Source organism: Cucurbita pepo, chromosome LG07, assembly GCF_002806865.2.
Source record: "Cucurbita pepo subsp. pepo cultivar mu-cu-16 chromosome LG07, ASM280686v2, whole genome shotgun sequence".
NCBI lineage: Eukaryota > Viridiplantae > Streptophyta > Magnoliopsida > Cucurbitales > Cucurbitaceae > Cucurbita > Cucurbita pepo.
The window spans coordinates 9,532,461-9,553,639 of NC_036644.1; the positions used below are offsets into that span (position 1 = coordinate 9,532,461).

The 21,179-nt window shown below is 39.0% G+C and overlaps 4 protein-coding genes across 8 annotated transcripts; 1 reads left to right on the forward strand and 3 right to left on the reverse strand.

The window, feature by feature from the left end:
- Positions 1–166: 166 nt before the first annotated feature.
- LOC111798724 (ATP-dependent DNA helicase Q-like 3) lies at positions 167–7,633 on the reverse strand. Of its 2 annotated transcripts, XM_023682038.1 has the most exons (19): positions 7,383–7,633; positions 7,169–7,276; positions 6,935–6,942; positions 6,757–6,840; positions 6,082–6,222; positions 5,968–6,002; positions 5,635–5,718; positions 5,195–5,283; positions 4,835–4,987; positions 4,637–4,733; positions 3,377–3,380; positions 3,119–3,268; positions 2,937–3,038; positions 2,793–2,858; positions 2,559–2,692; positions 2,234–2,325; positions 1,958–2,085; positions 1,598–1,707; positions 167–897 (listed from the first exon to the last, which is right to left on the reverse strand). In XM_023682038.1, exons 1-19 carry the CDS (start codon positions 7,531–7,533, stop codon positions 444–446), a joined length of 2,190 nt encoding a protein of 729 aa, XP_023537806.1. In that variant the 5' UTR covers positions 7,534–7,633; the 3' UTR covers positions 167–443. The 2 variants fall into 2 exon arrangements, with proteins under 2 accessions (XP_023537806.1, XP_023537807.1); XM_023682039.1 differs by lacking the exon at positions 7,383–7,633 and having other exon boundaries at positions 6,935–6,988; positions 7,169–7,277.
- LOC111798726 (pollen receptor-like kinase 3) lies at positions 6,509–20,821 on the reverse strand. Its single transcript, XM_023682040.1, has 3 exons — positions 19,225–20,821; positions 18,021–18,846; positions 6,509–6,524 (listed from the first exon to the last, which is right to left on the reverse strand). Exons 1-2 carry the CDS (start codon positions 20,513–20,515, stop codon positions 18,284–18,286), a joined length of 1,854 nt encoding a protein of 617 aa, XP_023537808.1. The 5' UTR covers positions 20,516–20,821; the 3' UTR covers positions 6,509–6,524; positions 18,021–18,283.
- On the forward strand, positions 7,800–12,728 carry LOC111798727 (protein trichome birefringence-like 14). 4 transcript variants are annotated; one of them, XM_023682044.1, is made up of 7 exons: positions 7,800–7,888; positions 8,032–8,117; positions 8,487–8,638; positions 9,120–9,275; positions 9,786–10,091; positions 10,955–11,150; positions 11,661–12,728. In XM_023682044.1, the coding sequence occupies exons 3-7, from the start codon at positions 8,488–8,490 to the stop codon at positions 12,484–12,486; spliced, it is 1,635 nt and encodes a 544-aa protein (XP_023537812.1). In that variant the 5' UTR covers positions 7,800–7,888; positions 8,032–8,117; position 8,487; the 3' UTR covers positions 12,487–12,728. The 4 variants fall into 4 exon arrangements, with proteins under 4 accessions (XP_023537812.1, XP_023537811.1, XP_023537813.1 ...); XM_023682043.1 differs by having other exon boundaries at positions 8,482–8,638; positions 11,661–12,486; XM_023682045.1 differs by having other exon boundaries at positions 7,810–7,888; positions 8,083–8,117; positions 11,661–12,486.
- On the reverse strand, positions 12,598–16,715 carry LOC111798728 (protein LAZ1 homolog 2). The gene is made up of 9 exons (XM_023682046.1): positions 16,404–16,715; positions 16,145–16,324; positions 15,983–16,039; positions 15,729–15,837; positions 14,793–14,974; positions 14,624–14,712; positions 13,431–13,680; positions 12,960–13,190; positions 12,598–12,897 (listed from the first exon to the last, which is right to left on the reverse strand). The coding sequence occupies exons 2-9, from the start codon at positions 16,295–16,297 to the stop codon at positions 12,724–12,726; spliced, it is 1,245 nt and encodes a 414-aa protein (XP_023537814.1). The 5' UTR covers positions 16,298–16,324; positions 16,404–16,715; the 3' UTR covers positions 12,598–12,723.
- Positions 20,822–21,179: the final 358 nt, after the last annotated feature.

The following is a 21,179-nucleotide window of genomic DNA, read 5'->3' on the forward strand; positions in this document are numbered from 1 at the left end:
ATGCAGGTGGGGTTCACAATTACACCCCTCTCTTCCTTCCACCATCACCGTTCACCAGACACAGCCGCAGAGGGCAGATGGCAGAGTTTTTTCCCTTAAAACATAGAATAGATTGTGGATTAGTTTACCTGTTTCATAAATTTGCAAATTTGAAGCCACCAAACCCTTTCAAACATTTTGTTATATCTGTTGGCCAATGGCTATCGGGTTTCACCCGGTGGATCAGTTGTCATTCAAAAGTCACTCAGAGCTAATTACAAGGAAACAAGAAAAATGATAAGAGACCCTATCCGTATCCAATTCCCCAAAATGTTTCCAAGTAAAAAGCCTAGAATTTTTAACAACGACATCCTCGTTCATCTTTCCAGCTACCCCTTCATAGTTGGCTGAAGAAAACAAGCAACACCTCAAAAGAAGACGTTCGGAGACCTTAGAAACTCGGTCTACAGTAACCTGGTCCTCTTTACTGGATCCTTTTCATCTCTGTTAATCGAGAGCCTTGGTGATTTATTTGAGTGATTCGCCTTCTCCATTCTGCCATTAACAAATTCTGCAAAGGACGGAATTGGAGGCAAAGGAGGAGCAGCAGCAGCAGCAGCAGGGGAAGCATTTTGCTTTGACAAATTGCTTGCGGGGTTTTCCAATACAGGGCTGCAATGAACTTCTTCATTAGTCTTTTCTGACTTCGATAGATCTAACATAGGGGATGGAGATGGCAATGCAGGAAGTTCTGTATTCTCCTCAGCCCTAAGCCGACTGGTTAACTCCTTAGAATCTGCTGTCGACAGCCACCTCATGGTACTGGCCACTTGTGAATAATAGAATGATTTTCCTGTTCTTCCATATTTCTCGTAGCACTCATGCTCAAGGAAACAAGCATATCTTTCCACTTCAATCCTGCAAGAATTCCAATCAAAATACGTGGTTGTGGAAAAACTTGAGACCATGTATATGCTGCCAGAACTAGCATCCATGTTACGAGCAAAGCATGCACGCACTTGTGTCTCAAAGGACTGAACTAGTTAGTTACCAACAGCAACTACATCACCGTTAGTCTTATTGATCTCGACCACCTATTTGAATTTAGTGGGTGTGATGTCCCACATTGGTTGGGGAGGAGAACAAACTATCATTTATAAGGGTGTGGAAACCTTCCCCTGGCAGACGCGTTTTAAAGCCTTGTGGGGAAGCCCGAAAGGGAAAGCCCAGAGAGTACAATATCTGCTAGCGGTGAATCTGGGCTGTTACAAATGGTATCAGAGCTAGACACCGGACGATGTGCCAACCTTTTCGCTGTTCCCCGAAGGAGGGAGGATTGTGATGTCTCACATTAGTTGGGGAGGAGAACAAACCACCATTTATAAGGGTGTGGAAACCTTCTCCTAGTAGACGCGTTTTAAATCCTTGAGGGGAAGTCCGAAAGGGAAAGCCCAAAGAGGACAATATCTGCTAGCGGTGGGCCTGGGTCGTTACAGTGGGTATGACATTACAAAATGAAAATCGGCCAAGTGATTATCCCAAGGAAATGAGCGTCTAAAGACAGAAGAGCAACTGGAATAATTAGAAGTTGTCATTGGAAAAAGAACGGTTAACTTACTTAAAAGAGCTCCCAAGCCGTTGTTGAGCCTGTTCAATAGCATTCTCTAATCTTTTCCTGCTAGCTTCCCTAAATGAAGCAGATACAACATTCTTGTCTTGCTTATCATTCTGTCATGAAGTATCTAGTCCATCAGGAAAGATGCAAGCATAGTGGAAAACAAGTTCATGAATCCAACATGAATGGATAAATCCACTAATAATCCTAATAATCACAGTCAAGTAAAAATAATCCATCTAACCAACCCGAAGTTTCAGTCGAAAGCGGTCCTTTAGACCAAATGCATGGTTTAGGTTTTCGATTTCTAAAACTTCCGCCCCATTGTAATATCAAAGGAAAAAAGAAACCATCAAGACAAACCTGTTTTACTGAGATCTTGTTCTGGTAGTAATTTTCCTCCGCACGCTCTAGAAGTGCTATCTTTTCATTTAGTCCTGATTTCTTTAGAGACTTCGTTCCAGCTAGGCTTTTGACAACCTCAGTATCATCTGGCAATTCGGGGAAAATGAGAATAAAAGAATACAATTACAAGTAAATACACGAATTCAACCTCAGCACATAATGTATTCAACCAAAAATTAAGCTACGTGGCTGGAAGTGAGGGAGAGAAGTCAAGTCCATTCAAATGATTTGTACCATCAGAATCAGATATATCTTCTCCAGATCCACTTGCTTCATCTTTGCGATTCCAAAATTCAGAAAACTCTTTCTCATCATTCATATTTGAGCTGATTGTAAACAAAAAAACAAAAACAAAAACAACTATGAGTCAGTGGCAGTGGGCATGACTAGTGGTTAAGACATCTACTCTTTTCTTTGAAGTCCAAAGTTCATATCCCCATCCCTACTTAAAAAGAATTATGAGTTAGTAACTAAATCAAATATGTGGCCTCTAAAGATTTACAGCTAGCCTTTTCAATAATAAAATTTAAAAGAATTTAGAGCCTTTTAAGACAAGCACCTGCTGACAAAAATTCTAGAAGATGAATTATTTCGTCCAACAGCACAAGTTGTAGTAAGCTCTTCCAAATAGGCAGCGACAGTATTTGGGTGTTTGCAGGCATCACACGATTTACTACATATGGATGCAGGAACCTAGTCCAGTCGAACAGTTATATTTATAATATTAGCTTTTGACACTTCAAGAGTTTGGAAGAAAACTAACACCTATTATACAAATTGACCTTCTTCCTACCTGCTCCCCAAAACTCTCAAGAATTTGCTTCCTGCGACATCCAGAGCCCTCACAATACTCAACCATCTGCATTCAGTGGTGCCAGGAGATCAAAATAATGGCAAATAATATCATTGTCAGATTACAAATGCAGATGAAAATCACCTGAGCAAAGTCAGTTAAGGATTTCTCCGATAACTTCTTTTGGGAGCTTGAAGATGGTAGAATCTTCTTATCAGCACTGGAGCTATTCCTTAGAATAAATTCCTGTAACAATGAAAAATGGTAAACAACAATGCAAAAAGAAAAAGAGGGAAGAAAACAGCAAGTCAAGTTCAGAAATTAACCATTCTTCTGCGGTCTTCAAGTCCATAGTATAACAGACTTTTAGAGGGTAATTGATCACGGCCAGCTCTACCCGACTCTTGATAAAAAGCTTCCATTGACTTGGGAATATTGAAGTGGCAAACAACCCTGACATCTTTTCTATCTATACCCTAGGTAAGACAACAAAATGAAATTAGAAAAGTTAATGCTCATCCTGCACAGAAACTAAACACATACACGCCCAAATTTTTACTAACTAAAATTAAGTAAATACATACCATCCTGAAGAAGTTCCACTAATTTAGTAACTGTGCACACACCAGAATGGCTCTAGGAAAAAGGGGGCAATGAAAGGACAATCACAACCTTAGGTACATCATAAGTACAAAAACAAGAAGGAAGAATCGAAGGACATGACAGGGAGTAACATAGAGGACTTTCCTTGCAACAAATAATAATGAGGAAGCTGTCATTGCACCATTTCCAAAGGCAAAGTAAAATCAACATTCTCAATTAGCCAAAAGATATTAATAGTAATAAAACTTGGGGACTAGGAGTGTTGACAAAACCGATGGGCTGTAACAATGTTTACTATTGAAATCTGCACATTTATTGTAGAACCCATCTTCCCCTCTTTCCTTCTCTCTATCTTTCACTCTCGCTCTCCCTTTCTCCCATGTTAATAATAAATATTTCAACATATTTAAAAAGTGTAAAATGTTGATTTCAGCACATCAAGTTGTTAAAATTTGTCTAAATGATAATTTATAAATTATGGGAAAACTAGTAAAATATGAATGTTAAATCTCTATATGTTATGGGCAATAATATGCAATGGTGTTGAAGTTAAAATTAGAATAAAAGATTTTCCTCAACAATCTTCTATATTAAACATTAGATGTTCTTATCCAATTAATTTATATATATATATACACACACACGCACATATATGTGTATGTCCATATATATATGTATATATGTACACACTCACAGATATATATGTGTGTGTATGTATGTATATGAACTAATGTCTTTACATTTTTAATGGTCTAAACAAACTCATACTTAATAACTCCACTCAGCACCCCAAATGCCCCATTAATGACAACAAGTGCCATATAAAATTATATTTCCAATTTCAAGGCTAGGTACTAAAATTTCAAAACATTTATGATAAAAAAAAATTTTAAAATAAATAAATATGCCAAGAATGAATGGAAAATTGAGGTTTTATAAATCATCCATCAACCCAAATGTTTAAGCTGATGGGTTATGGTAAATTTAATTATATCTACACTAAAACATTATCTCTCTTGGCTTGAAAATTTGTAAAAATCCCGACAAGTGAAAATCAATATTAATTGGGAAGGAAATGACATTACAAGAGTTTGAAATCAAAACCTCAATACCAAGTTAAATCATAAATAAACCCGAAAACGTAAGTTGATGAGTCATGGTAAATTAAGTTATATCTACACTACAATTTAACAAAGTTAAATGAAAGGTAAAAAGTTTTATAGTTTTATAGACAACTATACCCAAAAGCTACTGTGGCTACAACAACTTGTATCTTAGAGCTTAACCAATCCTCCAAAACAGACTTCCTCAACTCATTCTTTAAACCTGCATGATAAGCTGAAAACCGACCAGACCAACACAATATAAGTATATATCTAAACAAATAAAACTCGAAGAGCTAAAATTCCAATTCCAAAGAGTATAAAAAATTTACGTACCAGCGCATGAAATACCATATTTTGCTAGATAAACTGACAATTGGTCACACAATGCACGTTCTAGGCAATAGATGATTCCACAGACATCTCCACTAGCTTTCAGCTGCTTAGACAAATCGGCAAGTGGATCATCCAAAAGATCTTTATATCGAACTGCACAATCAATTTTCAACTAGGTTCAAATGCAGCAGTAAATTTACAAATTCTAGGCAACATGAACTTACATGTAACTCATGAAACATACTACATGCAGAAAAACATATGGAACAGGGGGCAATCAATCAGTTCATCCCAATTTTCCCATGCTGCACGGCAAAAATTGAAAACACACACACTTAAAGTTAAGCCACCAGGACAAACCTTCGTAATATATATTCGGACGATTAAATGAAGACATAAGAACTAGAGGGTTTTGCAAGCCCAAGGATGCTATCACATCCTTCTGGACCCTGCAGATACAAAGAAAAAACCAGGATTTAATCTTGCTGAACTTTAAATTCAGTACCTACATGCACTGACTGCTACCATCCAACAAAATCATAGAATATCAGCAGAGAAACATACGTCAATTTTTTTCTAAAGGAAAAGAGACCTGGAGTCTATCGTATGAACACGCAAAGGGCAATAGAATCACCCCGAGAAGCAAAAGATAGGCCTATAGTTTAATACTAAACTAACAACCATAATAAGTTAACAAAAAGGTTGGTTTGCATAAACCAAGTGTATGGTTCCCACATAAATAGACACACTAAAATGGGAACAAAGAATTTCTAAACTAAATGGTTATAAGAATAACTCACTTAGGAGCAGCAGTAGCTGTCAAGGCAAGTATAGGAACATTAGGAAGACGACTCCTCAAAGAAGAAAGCTTGCGGTAGCCAGGCCTGTTTCAAAACATAAAAGGCCAGAGAGGAGACAGAAAAGAAAAAACAAAGGTCATCCATAAGCAACAAGATTGACTTATGGTACAACTAGGATGAGTATCGTATTGACATATGAGGTAGAGGCAAAGAGGATCATTATCAATAGCTTTTGTCAACATAAATAATGGTAGACTAATATAAGAAGAGATTAATGTCTACAGTCTATTCCTAAAAGACAATAACTGATTATCTATCATTTATATTACAAACCTGAAGTCATGGCCCCACGTTGAAATACAATGTGCCTGAAAATTGCATTAAATAGAAAGATGAAGGAATGATTGAAGAATACAACATTCTGCACATAATACAATATAAACTCACCTCGTCTATAGCAATCAGACTTAGCAATCCTCGAGAATAAATTTTCATCAGTTTTGCCATAAATCCTGGTGTTGCAATTAATTCAGGTGTAACGTAGAGAAGCCTTAAGGCAGGTTTACCAGAATCAAGATCTTCATGGATCTAGATGAAGAAGATTGTTACATACATTATTTCTAGGTAAGTAAAGTTTGTATAAACAGAGAAAGATGAGAGGACGAGCTTATAAACAAGGACAGAAGATTCCCAAAAAAGAAGGGAAACAAAGACATTTTATGGTTTTGTCTATCACATGAAAGAAAAGGGGGATTCCCAAACTCACTCCCACCACTCCTGAGTACGCAATAGTTCTTCTCTTCTCACAAACTACTGAGATGCATACAGTTGAAGGATTTGTTAAATTCAAAATATCCCATCACCGAATGTTTACAAAAACATGATGTTACCTTGCTTCCTCCCCCCCAAAGGTGGAAAAATGGCAAGCTGATGTTGTCATCTAAAAGTAAGTTTACATTTCCTCGTGCATGTTGAGTTCAATTAATTCCGTTATTACTTTAGAAAGAGTGATGATACCAACCACACATACAGGATATACATATATACTTGTGATGAATAATGAGGAATCCACCAAAACAGACATTATAAGTAGGAAGGGAGATAATTGTAGGGGAAATTCACTTTTTTTTTGTCTTGTATTGACTGAGTTGAGGATAGATATTCAGCCGAAATCCCTTTTTCCTTCAACGCCATCACTTGGTTTTCCTAATGTAATGGGTGGGGAAAGGGCCAAACAATTACAAATCGAAAAATGAAATTGTTAGGAATACAACAAGGAAACAAACACTTGAATGCTCACCATCAACGCTGCAAGTGAATACTTGATGATTTAGGCAGACAGGGGCGCAATTATCTTATACAAAAAAAAAAAAAAAAAAAAAAAAAAAAAAAAAAAAAAAAAAAAAAAAAAAAAAAAANNAAAAAAAAAAAAAAAAAAAAAAAAAAAAAAAAAAAAAAAAAAAAAAAAAAAAGATTGTAGTTCAAATTCTCCTATAAGCTTTTAGTGTAAATAAAGAAACTGAATAGCATTCACCTATTAAGGGACAAACAACAAGCACGATTCCCTTTGTAGCGAGAGCAGGGATCTGATAACACACTGACTTTCCTCCCCCAGTGGGCATGAGACAGAAACAATCTTTTCCTAAATCAAAGAAGACGTAAATGAAATCAGCTAACCGTGTTCAGAAAATTCACTAACAATTAAGAACGCGCAACATGTTACGTGTGTGAGATATGGAAGTATCAACCTGACAAAACAGCTTTAATCGTTTCCAATTGCTTTCCTCTAAACTCAGAATGTCCGAAATGCCACCTTAAGAGCTTCACCAAGGATTCGTTGCTATACTCATGATTTCCGGGGCCGATTCTACCGCGCAATGGAAGCGATGACTTCTTCATTTCGTTCCCGCCTGAATATTCACGCCGTCGGTTTATGAAGACGAGGCATTAAGAGGGAGCGCGGAGGTAAACCTTCCGAAACTCTTTTATTCAATTTTAATCAATTTTAATCAATTTTAATCATTTGGGTATAATATAAGATTTATATTTAATACTCTTAAAAATAAATAAAATAAAATAAAATATAATAAAATAAATAAAATAAAATTGGTCTCCGTGCGTCGACGTGTGGAGGACGGGTACGTTAAAGTCGATGGGATACATCCCTCCACCACTCTGAGTTCATTAACTATTTAATTTTAATTCTGTCTCTGTTGTTCCTTTTTTCCTCGCCCTTCGATTTCGCGCATCCCAGGTTCTTCCATGTTCTTTCTCCTGTTCTTCATTTTTGTTTGCTTAATTATTCTCATCTGCTCCACCGATTAATTGTAATCCCACTTTTTTCATTCTGATTCTGATTCTGATTCTGATTCTGATTCTCTTTTCCCCCATTCGCAGCAGCAACTACTGAGAAATCTCTTCCTTTTTAACTGCATTTGTTTTCTGCAGATCCTCTCGACTGCGGCCTTCATATCTCACCTAAGGTATTATCTTCTCACCACTGAATCATGTTCTTAATTAATTCCCTTAAGATTTGAGAGAAGCAACTCGGGTTTTCATTTAAACCACGAATCGTTTTGTCGGTGGGAATCAGTATTTATCTGTAGTAGTTGTCCATACGACCAAAATCCTTCAATTATTGGCCATTGCATTGCAATTCGTCGCTTTTGTGTAAGAAATCGAAAACGTTCTGCTCTTAGTAAATGCTTGAAACGGCCAATTCTCTTGCGTTCTCAATGTATAATAGTTAGCGGTTGTGCTACTGGAGCCCCTGTTTTTGCTTTTTTGCTGGTGACTCATTCTTCTCACAGCATTTTGATAAAAATATTAACACGATTGCTACTCAAGTGCAGGATGAAGAAGGGTTTTTATGGATTGAGGGGCAAAGAGCTATCTCTCGTAACCATTGCCTTGATGTGCGTGGTTATTATTATGTTGACATGGGAGAAAACTCCACTTCTTAATACCTTTCCTGCATCTCAGACTCCGTTGCAGCTATCTCAAGGTCATGGTTTGCTAACATCTCCCTTTTCGTTAGACTTTTTCATGGTGCCACAAAGTCAACTGAGCTGGAATTTCAGATCATTAGAACACACAAAATCTAGCCATTGTACCATATCATATATACCAAGCAAGACGAATTCTTGCATGCTTTATGAAATTCCAAAGCATCGTTTTTCTTCCAAGACGAGGAATTATTCCGCATGTTTATTTTAAGAACCCGTGGCAATTTCTCTGTACCTGACAGTTTTTAGAAAACTAGTCTTGTTTTCAGCTTATGTATATCTTAGATAACCAGAGTGATGGGCTGATATATGCACACCTTTGTAGAACAACATGATCTGTAGATGGAAGATTCATGAGATTTCTAATATCTAAAATAGATGCTGGCCATGATTTGAACCATGCCCTTGTTGACAATTAGCACTTTTGAACTTTAAGTACATATTCATAATTGTGCTTCTTGATCTTCTTTTGTAATGCAGATAGTCTGGCAGGTAGACTAGTTAGTATTTCTCCTTTGGATCGTGAATATGTACCTGCTTTTGAAGATAAAAGTACTGTAAATAACCAAGATGCTCATAGGGCTTCTTCTTTCAGCTATTCAAATGATGAGGACACGATATCTTCTCAGAATAAAGGTATATTTTTAACTCAGTGTTGATTAACATTTTGTCTCCAGCATATTCCAGTTTAGGGGAGGTCTTTCCAGATTAGTTATGATTTTTTTTTTTTTTTTTTTTTTTTTTTTTTTTTTTTTTTTTTTTTTTTTTTTTGTTGGCTAATTCAATTGTATCAATTCGTCATTCTTATGTGTGGCAATTGTATGTTTGATTGACACAATCGGTACCCATATTCTTAGCTGAGCTTTTCAAGCAGACATTTATTCCTTCTGGTGTTGCCATTTCTCACTCATTTCTGTGGTCATTTCTTCACTTCTATTGTAAACTAATTTGTTTCTTGCAATTTGGTATGTGTCCTTAGTTTCTTATACATTTGTTCTTTGAACTTGAAGCCTTATTTTCTTCATGTATATTTAATCTCTTGGTAATATTAATAATAGCATTCTTTATGTACTAGTTACATCTGGATGTTGGAAATGTCTTAGTAACTTTTCGATTAAGATTTCTGAATGTCTATTTTCCGTGCAGGAAACCTTATAGGTTCCAGAGAAGCTACACACCAACAAATACCAGAACTAAGAAATGATGGAAGCTCAGAAAGTCAAAAAGAAATTATAGAAGACGACACAATAGATGACCAAATTGTGGATGAAGAAGATAAAATTGTCCCTACACAGAAAGAGGTTTTAAAACCGAAACCAGAAAAAGCTGACGGAAAAATAAAGCTGGTAGTAGAAGAAAATTATTCAAGACAAGGAGAAGAAAGTGTTGTCTCAATGTCACCGATTGTCTACAATGTCAGCACAATAGATAACAAGTTGGAAAGGAATCAAGGTGCGCAAGACATTTCCTCTTTACTATTTACCACTCTGCAAATTCTACTCGGTTTCTTATATTATATGGACATTTGGTTCAAGAGAATCAACACAGACCAAGTTGAGTGTCATGTGATGATTGGGGAAAGGAATGGTTTTGGATTAGAAGTTTCTTTTCCAAATTTTGTTGAACATTGCCCTCAAGCAGCAACCTTGGTGGTAGTGCTTAGGGTTTCAAATAAGATTGGGCCCACAGTCCCAAGCTCAAGTCTCTGAGTGGATAATCTAATAGTAGAAGTCTTTGTTATCTCTTGGAGTTGGAGATGGGAGATATGAAGTCTTGTTCGGTGGGCTTGTCGCAAGACTAAGTGTTAGTTTGTTGGAGCGCCTTGTTGTAACTTTTCCTCCTGACAACTTTGCAAAGGTCATCTGGTTACACTGAAATTACAATCTCCTCCTATTCGCCATCAGCTCTGACATAATTCAGAGTCTTCAGATTCTTTCCAAAACAGATTTCTATCATGATACGATGCGGGGGTATGGTTACCTGCAATTCAGTTATGAGGCTTATTGGCTAATAAAAAAAGGAGGGTAATAGAAAATGCGCACTGGACGGTTTCTCTTAGTGTTGCCTTTTTAATGAAGCAAGTAAACTTCACTAGTACTACTGCAAACTTTTTTTATGTCAGTTCTTTCCTACTATTCCATTCTTATATAAATGGTATTATTCTACCGTAGTCTTAAAGCCTTTGATTACGTTGCCGATAAGAGTATACATTTTAAGTATCACTTGCTTTTATTTAAGATTTACTTCTTACTTATACCTTTGGTTTATTAGATTTTTGTTGCTAACAGTTTCTGTAATTTATTTGACCAATTCAGCCTGCAATTATGCAAAAGGAAAATGGATTGTAGATGAGGAGGAGCCTACGTATTCTGGATTTCGCTGCAAGCAATGGCTCTCTGGCATGTGGGCATGTCGTTTGACCCAACGTACAGATTTTGCCTATGAAAAGCTTAGATGGCAGCCTAACAATTGTGAAATGGAAAGATTCAAAGGTTCTGAGTTCTTGAAAAGGTATTCTCCTTCTGAGAAACTTCCAGATTATTTCTAGTCCCATTCAGGTTCAGGTTAAATGTCCCCCAATTTAACAAATCCAGTCTACCCCAACTTCTAAGCCTTGCTGACCACTTATTCTGCTGGGCTAGGAACATCTTTGGAGGTTAATTGCTTTTTAAGTACTCTTCCAATAATAGGGATGAATAGATCTCCACATAAAATGTTATTTTGTATATCAACCTGTAAACTTTAAAGCTTACAAATGAGCGCTTATCTCTGGTCCACATTAAGTAGATTCTGGTAGTTTATTTGCATTCCATGCTTGGATTTTTCAAGTCTTGATCGATAATAAGTTGGACAAAATAAGGAAAAGAAAAATGTAATTGCAAAGGTTACGGTATCGTTGAGAATATTCTATTCACTTTTGTCTACGCCGTCGTGCATTACCCTTCACTTTTTATTTCTTCGTGTCATGGTAATGCTGATAGTTTAAAATGTACTATAACATTTACAATTCTGATGACTCAGGATGCAAGACAAAACCCTAGCTTTTGTTGGAGACTCTTTGGGCCGCCAGCAATTCCAGTCTCTGATGTGTATGGTCACAGGTGGTGAGCAGCAGCATTTCGAAGATGTGGGTCAAGAATACGGCTTGGCCTTGGCTCCTGGTAATACACGCCCTAATGGATGGGCATATCGATTCCCAAGCACCAATACTACAATACTCTATTACTGGTCAGCTAGCCTCTGCAATGTGGAGCCCTTGGATGAAAAAGATCAAAACACCGATTATGCCATGCATCTTGATCGACCACCTGCATTCTTACAGCAGTATATTAGTAAATTTGATGTGTTGGTTCTAAACACAGGCCACCATTGGAATCGTGGAAAGCTCAAGGCTAACCGCTGGGTGATGCATGTGAACGGTAAGCCAAACATCGACAAGAAACTTGCACCGATTTGGAGTGCCAAGAATCTCACCATCTACAGTATCGTCAACTGGGTGAACTCTCAGCTTCCCAAGTATCCAGGCTTGAAAGCCTTCTATCGAACAATTTCACCAAGGCACTTTGTGGGTGGAGATTGGAATACAGGAGGAAGTTGTGACAACACGAGACCTATGTCAATAGGCAAGGAAGTAGTGCAAGAAGAATCAAGTGATGAGAGTGCTGCAGGTGCAGTGAAGGGGACGGGGGTTAAGCTTTTGGACATAACAGCCCTCTCACAGCTAAGGGATGAGGCTCATATATCTAGATACAGCATAACAGCCAAAGCCGGGGTTCAAGATTGCCTCCACTGGTGTCTACCGGGCGTTCCTGATACATGGAATGAAATTTTGTTTGCGCAAATTTAGTCACATGGTTACAGGATGCGAGCAACATCATGAGAAACTGCCAGTGCCTGGTCCGTGATTACCTACGGTAATTTAATTAATTAACCATGGAGTTCGCCTAGTTGATAGTACTGGTGGAAAGCTCGCATTTTTTACTCGCATTTTTTACACTGTATAGACCACATGAACTATGAATTCCTATGTTGCAAGTAATTATGTTTAGACATATGATAATGATCGAGAATGGATAAAAGGGTTTCAGACGGTTTCATTTCCTGCAAGGTTTTCTTGCACGTATTCTTCGACCTCTACATCCGATTCTTCTTCATCTGAACCTACCGTTGTTTGGTGAAGGGTCCCTTGTATCATTGCCACGCCTTTCTCCACAGGTCCTATTGCTTGGTTTATGGTCAATACAACATCCTTAACAACCTGCTAAGACGGCATTAGCGTAGAGCGTATAATGCTAAACAATTTTAATAGCTTCTACTTACTCGCTGACCGCCTTCAAGAACTATGTCCTGGACGCTCTTGCTGACACTTGTTCCAGGAGCCTCCACATGGGTTTCTGTCTTCTCAACCACAGCCGGTTTTTGTTCTTTGCCCTCTTTGACCTCGGCTCGACCTTTCATTGACTCTATGGTGACTCCGTACTCAGAAACTGGTATGTAACGATATGGTTCAGCAGAGAAAACAAACATATGAGCCCCAGCTGCGATGGCCATCTGCAACGCAATAGAAAAATAAGCAACTTTCCAGTTGGTTGAAGTTTCATCAGTAAGGAAAAAGGCAAAAAAGTCTCTAGAAAATCATGAATAAGAAAGAATATTACAAAGCTCTATATGGCTTTCTTTTTTTTTCTTTCTTTTTTTGACCGAAACCGCTTTGAATTGTGAATACATACGAAGTATGACATGTTTGAGAAGAAAATTTGGCTGGCAAACGCAAAAGGTGAAGCAGATTACTTCTATGCAAATTAAGAAATCCTGCAGTCCAGTTTCTAGTTTCCCCTCCTTCGGCAGAACTCCAAGTTCACGTAATAGAGCAATGCCTACACCTTGCCACCACGTTGCAAACACTATGGCCTTGAAGCTAATGAATTTTGCCAGTGGCTTTATTGGTTTCAGTTGCTCGTGAGTTACATTATAAAACTGGACGAGACAGTATAATGCCCACATCTGGCTGAAGTTAAGTACCACTGCTATGTATGGATACCTACAACAAAATTAATACACCAAAGGCATAAACGTAAGTCAAACAAAAGAAACGTACATCTCGTCATTGGTTGGGGAGTAGAACAAACCACTCTTTATAAGGGTGTGGAAACCTTTTCCTAGCAGATGCGTTTTAAATCCTTGAGGGAAAGCCCAAAGAGGACAATATCGGCTAGCGGTAGGCTTGGGCTGTTACAAATGGTATCAGAGTCAGACACCACGCGATGTTCCAACGAGGAGGTTCTTCCTCGAAGGGGGGTTGACACGAGACAGTGTGCCAATAGCGATGTGTCAACGAGGAGGCTGTTCCCTGAAGGGGGTAGACACAAATCGGTGGGCCAGTAAAGATGCTGGGCACCGAAGGAGGGTGGATTTGGTGGGGATCCCACATCGATTGAAGAAAGGAACGAGTGCCAGCGAGGACGCTGGGCCCTGAAGGGGGGTGGATTGTGATATCTCACATTGGTTTGGAAGGAGAACAAAACACCCTTTATAAGGGTGTAAACCTTTCCCTAGCAGATGCGTTTTAAAGCTTTTAGAGGAAGTCCGAAAGAGAAAGTCTAAAGAGGACAATATCTGTTAGCGGTAGGCTTGAGCTGTTACATCCGTGGTAGCTAGTAGTGCATTGACACTATAACTGAAAACCCTGACTCGGAGGTAACCTATTCTGTTTCTCTAATAATGAACTATCTAAAACAAGAGGATTTGGATGCTACAGAATGATAATATGTTGCTCCAGAAGGGAGAGATTCCCTACAATTTTTGCAGAACAGAACACGTGCATTTCTTACTAAATCAAATATAGAAAATTATCCTTTAGAAATTGATGTAGTCATGTAGATAGCTGAGCAGTCTACACAAATAAACAATCGGCTCAAAGCAGCATAATCAAACTATTCAATTCCCCATCACCATTGGCCAAATATGCAAGTTTAAATATATACCCGTAGAACCACTTGAATTCCCCATCACCATAAACTCCAAAAAGCTCCAATATAAATGCTAGGAATGCAGATGTCGTCTTCAGAATCATCTAAACCACCCAAAAATATATATATAAGAAAACTAATTCTTGAGCTCAAGCCGATAAAAGATTCCAGATCAATGGCTTACATATTGAACAAGACCAAACTTTTCTATAGTGAGCAGATGTTCTCCGAGAACACGTGGCTTAAGGAAAAAGTTCCACAGTTTTCTTTGAGACCTTGACCTCTTTTCTTCCCCTTCAATTAGAGGTTCCTCTAGCTGTTTTGTTGATTCAATTTCAAGCAGTTCAACGACTCTTCTTTCACCACCTAGCACCATTCATGAAAAATCACATCATGCTGTAAAGAACTCAGAATTTATTCATCAATGCATAATTTGTGGCATTATCTGTACATACAGTTAACTGCTTCAAAAATCGGATGATGCGGCATATACCAGGTGTAGTACTAAGGGATGACTCAAAGTTTTAATTAGCCTAGTTTGTCATGTAACTTCTATTTGATTTTAGGTTAAACAAATAAAACAACTGTGATACTCACGATCCTAACATCTCCTTAGGGAGTAGCATGTATACCCCCAATCCTAACTTATATCAGGTCCTACCTAGTGTCTACAATTGTCTAACCATAAACCCAACCTACGAAAAACAAACTAAACTAATTTATGTTTGCTTCAATCAGAGATCATTGGCTTACCTGCAAAAAATTCCTTCAATGTGGTAAGGGAACCACAGATTTGTTCAACACATCCTATTGTTATGTGGGTGTCAATTGGGCTTCTGTTAAACAAGAAAAAAATCTTTTACCAGTTACTGCTACTCGTATAATATTTTCGTTTTGGGACTCTTTCTCAGTTTTCTGACAAAGTAGTCCCAACTATCTAATGAAACCTTGTGGAAAAATAAGGCAGTTAGATTTGAGAAAACAATGTGCTCAATTTGGTTGATGGATAATACATGAACGATGACATTTGACACATTCCATTCCTCTATCATTGAAAAAACAAACAAGCAGGCAAGCAAAAGAACCAAGATGCAGAGTAACCTGGTAGCCTGGAGCTTACCCAGACAAGCAATCAAATAGCTTCCAAAAGAATACAAAGCAAACGCTTCGTAGCAGTTCCTTAAGATGTCACATACAAGTGAAAATCTTGGATTCCATAATGATATAATCTGAAAAGCACGTAGCCAACTGTTAGTGTTGCTGTACCAAAATATTTATTTATATCAAACTCGAGGAATAATTTCTAGCCTAGCCACAAGGCTAACAAACAAATACATTAGATAAATGGATTGGATTGGGGGAATTATGACTCACCGACTCGGTGGCATAAACAGGAACCATAAAAAGAACCGCAACAATCCATTTTTGTTCCTGAAATCAATAAATATGTGTCCTGTGATCTCATCGTGTAGGTAAAATTCTCTTCTGAGTTGAAGTAAGGTGAACAGAGATGATGATGATGATGAAAGCGGTTACCGACGGCTTGGAGTAAGATTTGAGATGCTGTAGAATGAGAAAAATGGAGAGCACCAGAGCGACAACCACAAAGCAAGCGGCAATTATAAGTGCTGGTTGATAGAGATCTCCATATATGTCTTGCTGCGGTGAGATAGAAATCGGAGTCCTCATTCTTGCGTCACACTGACCTTCAATCCACTGATTCAGTAAGACGAAGTGACTGTTTAATTAAGCTTTCAAATAAACATAATAAGAACAAACAAAAGAAAAGACTAGCCAGGAAGCTTCAGGAACGGAAATGGCGGACAACTCTGGATCATTTCTACGGTCTGGTTTCGGCTTCACACTTCAAATCCTGCAACCGCAACAACTGGGAGAGAGAGAACATCGCCGCACAGCCACCGCACTGGAGAAATCTGGCGTTTAGGCTACAGCCAACTGAAGTGATTTTCGTTACGCGTGTACGAAACACAGACCCTTTCATGGCAAAGCTTGACACGTAGAATTCTGTTATGGCCAACCCAAAGGCCAATCTTTACGATACCAGCCCACCCCTTCCTTTGATTTCCGTGCAGAGTTTATTGCTTCGTGTTCCCCTCGTTTATTAGAAATAGAAATAGAAATAGAGAGGCTAAATTAATTATAATATATATATATACGACAGACGAAATTGTTAGAGCCGATGTCCCTTCTGGAAGAGCAAAATTGAAGTATAGTGTTGAACAGGTTGGTGTAACTGTTGAGTTCTATAGTGGTGAACTCAATGGAGTTAGTTATAGTGATCCTGATACCGTGAAAAGATAGGCTAGACGTGCTCAATTGGAAGAATTGCTGGCNTAGTGTTGAACAGGTTGGTGTAACTGTTGAGTTCTATAGTGGTGAACTCAATGGAGTTAGTTATAGTGATCCTGATACCGTGAAAAGATAGGCTAGACGTGCTCAATTGGGTGAAAATTTTGAATTAGATCGTGCTATTTTGAAATCCAATGGGTTTTTTCGTACCCGTCCAAGGGTTATATCTCAAAAATATTTTAAAATTTTTAATAAAATCTTAAATGTTTTGAAAAAATTTAAAAAATTATAATTTTTTATTAATTTTATATGAAAACTATTAATCTACGTGCACAACTGGTACAAGAGCTGGGTGAGTTTCACCAGATCTATCGAAAAGATGAACTGTTCAAAAGTTGGAATTGAAAAGTTTGATGGATCCAATTTCGTTTATGAAAGATGAAAATTGTCGGTACCAAAAAGATCTTCACAAACCCTGTTGGAGTCAACCACAGAGCAGTGGAATCGTTAGGCCTTAGGGTTGATCCGATTGATGCTATCCAGAAACGTGGCGTTCAACATCATCGAGTAAAAACGTGGCGTTCAACATCATCGAGTAAAAGACAACATCAGATTTGTTGAAGGCATTGTCGAATATGTACGAGAAACTGTCGGCTATGAACAAGGAATATTTGATGCGAAAATTATTTAATCGAATTCAATATAATTGTAAATCAATTGAATTGAGTGGAAATTAATTTCGAAGATAAAATTAAAGAACGGATTATGATGTCATCTCTACCCGAGCCTGGAATACTAATATTATATTTAAAAAATATTGATAGGAATTTAAAATTAACATTAATATTATTTGGGAATAAGTAATTTGAGAAAGTATTTTTGAAAAATGAAAAATGAAATATGTGGAAAGGGAAAAGGATGAAATCGTGAGAAACTGGATAATCACAAGTGTTTGTTTCTATTAAGGTTGAAGAAACAAACAAAGAAATAAATAAATAAAGAAAAAAAAACAAAAAAAAGATGATATTTGTCTTGTTTGAAGATTTTGAATGAGAGTATCAAAAAAGTTAAAAAAAAAAGTAAAACAACCATCACAAGTNACACAGTAGGAGGCGGAGCCATGCAGTGCGGTCTCGGGCGGATCCGACCCGAGATATGATCTGGCGGTGGCGCACTGCGGCGGCGGGCAGGGGATTCAGATACTCACAAACCTCTCCTCCTACCCTCTTCCTCCGTAGCAGCTTCCCTAGTTTTTAATTAATTTTCCAATCGAACTATCCATCTACCACATTAGTTTTTTGTGTTCTTCCCCCCATCCCTCAATATGCGCTTTTCTTAGTTTCCAAAAACAAATTTATGATTCCCTCATATTTCTTCTATTCTCCTAATCGCTTCCTTCATTTCTGGCCGTTGCTGAGGATTGGATTGGGTGCAATCGGCGCCGATTCTAAGGAGCTCGACCATCCGGCTCACTGCATTCGCGTCGTTTGCTATCTCAGGGTCTATGAGTTCCGCCTCCCTCTTCTCGGCTACTGCGGAGGAGACCCACTGCACCACATCGGTCCCTCCCTTGCCATTGCTAAGATATTGAGAAGGAAATTTGCCGGTCAGAATTTCTAGAATGATAATTCCAAGGCAATAAACATCAGATTTTGGGGAAACTTCCTGCCGTTGCGCGTACTCCGGGGATTTGTACCCAAACATTGCCTCCGTCGCGTTGTTTGGATTGATTAGCGGATGAAACGCGTAGTCGCTGAGAAGTGGCTCGTAGGTGTCGCTTAGAAGAATGTTGCTTGATTTCAGATTCCCATGCGGCAGATCATAGGTCGCGAACTCGGAATGGAGAAACCCTAGGCCTCTGGCGATCCCCTTCACGATCTTTAACCGGGTGCCCCAGTTCAGCTCCGCATGGCAGGCTCCACGGTCCCCTGCTCCATTATTAGGTTTGGTTCAGGATTGTTTAGGGCTGTTGGGAGGGAGTCCACATTTATGACTTTTTGAGAAATCCAAAACAAAAACATGAGAGATTATAATATCGTATCATTCTGGAGATCAGTGATTTATAAACTTAAATGATTAAGGTGTCGAACAAAAGGGTGTACTTTGTTCAAAGGTTCTAGAGGAAGAGTCAAGCCTCGAGAGACTATTTGAGGGCTTTATAGGCATCAAGGGAGGCTCTATGTTGTACTTTGTTCGAGGGGAGGGTGGACAATATCGTATCATTCTAGAGAGAGTCGTTATTCCAAATTCCAAACATGTACTATAATTCGATCCAAAATCCATTCCAATTAAATTAAGAAACGTACCATGCAACACATACAAGAGGCTGCCTTTTGGAATGTACTCGGACACCAGCAGCTTCTCCTCCCGCCTGTAATGGTACGCCAAAGGCGTGAGAATATTGTGATGCTGCAGCCGTCCCATGCGCCTCATCTCTGCATCGAACCCATCCTTCCCTAATTTGTTCATTTCTCTGATTCTTTTGACCACCACCGACAGCCCATTTGCCATGACGGCCTTGTAAGCCGACCCCAACCCACCATTCCCCAGCACCTCCGCCGCCGCCTTCATCAAATCCGCCATCCCAAACGTACCCTTTTCTTCATTCACTACCACAAGATCACTCATCCCTCCCTTCCCCTGTTGCGACCCTCTCCTGGAATCCCCACCTTTTCTACTCAGCTGCTCCCTATGCCCGGAACTCGGCACGTGCACCTCCACCATCTCATTCATCTGCTCCCGCCCTAGCTTGCTGAACTTCTCTTCTCTCCGCTTCGACGCGCTCAGAAACATAACCACCACCAGAAATACAGCCACCGCTATCAACGACGCCACTACTAATTTCGAGACGCTGCCTTGTGATTCCCCCGGAGGAGACGCGTTTTCCTCCGAAATCTGCGCGTTATTGCCGTCGCATGATTTCGGGAGCGGCTTCCCGCACAGACCTTCGTTTCCGGCAAATGCGTTCGCGTCGAACTTCGCTAGATTCTCTGGAATTTCTCCCTCCAGCTTGTTATTGGAGAGATCTAGAGAGGTTAAGGCGGCCTGGTGTAGGTGAGGGATTTTGCCGGAGAATTGGTTGTTTTCGAGATGGAGTTCGATTAGATACGAGAGTTTCGCCAGAGAGTGCGGAATGTCGCCGGAGAAATTGTTGGAAGACAGCCAAACCTTCTTGAGAGAGGTGAGAGATGAGAAGAAATCGGTAGGAATAACCCCGGAGAAATCATTCCCTGTGAGAAGGAGCGATTTGAGAACGCCGATTCTGTTGAACTCGGGAATCGGCCCGGCGAAGCTGTTGTTCACGAGGCTGACGGTTCGAAGGCTGCGAAGCTCTAGGAGAGCTTCGATGTCGATCTGGCCGGAGAGTCGGAGGCCGGTGAGATGGAGACCGGTGATGACGCCTCTGTGGCAGATGATGCCAGTCCATCGAGCGGCGCAGGGTTGGGAGTCCTGGTTCCAGGAATTAAGGGATTCGGCATGGGTGAAGGATTGCCTGAGCTTCAGGAGGGCCTCGTTATCGGAAAGGGAACAGGAAAGAGGCGGACCGCCGACGAGGAAGATGGTGAGGAAGAGGAACACATTTCGAACAGCGGCCATTGCAGAGCTGGAACGGGAAATGGAATAGCTCCGGGTAGAAACCAGCCGCTGTTCGAAGAATTGCGTGGTTGTCTCTGGAGTGTGTGAGGCAGAGCTTCTTTTCCTTTTTTTTTTTTTTTTTTTTTTTTTTTTTTTTTTTTTTTTTTTTTTTTTNGGTTCGTTGAAATTGGGAATGAAGGGAGTTGTGTCGTTGTTGGGGTTCGAAAACAGATGATTCCCCAGAATTACACCCGATTCTAAGAATAGGAGCGATGGAGAATTGTGTTGACATTGTCAGCCATATTTGGTTCAGCCATCACCCACCAATCATACACCCCTCACGTTCTATAATCCATCAACGCTAATCCAACTATTTTATTCTATGTTCATGTTTTTTAAATCACACCCATATCCTCCAATAATGTTCTATCTTCAAGTTCAACCCATATTCTAACCTAATTAAAATGAAAGAAAAAATATTTGAAATCTTAGTTTCAAAACTCTTCCTGTTTTCTAAAACTTTCTTCAATCTACGCTTACGGTCGTAGGCGACACAAAAACGAATTGGCTTAATTCAACAATCCCAAGTCGGTTGGGATCAAGAGTGGATTGTGACAAGTTTAGAAAAGGATGAAAAAAATATTTTAATTATTAGTATGTTGTTAAAAAAAAGTAATAAATAAAT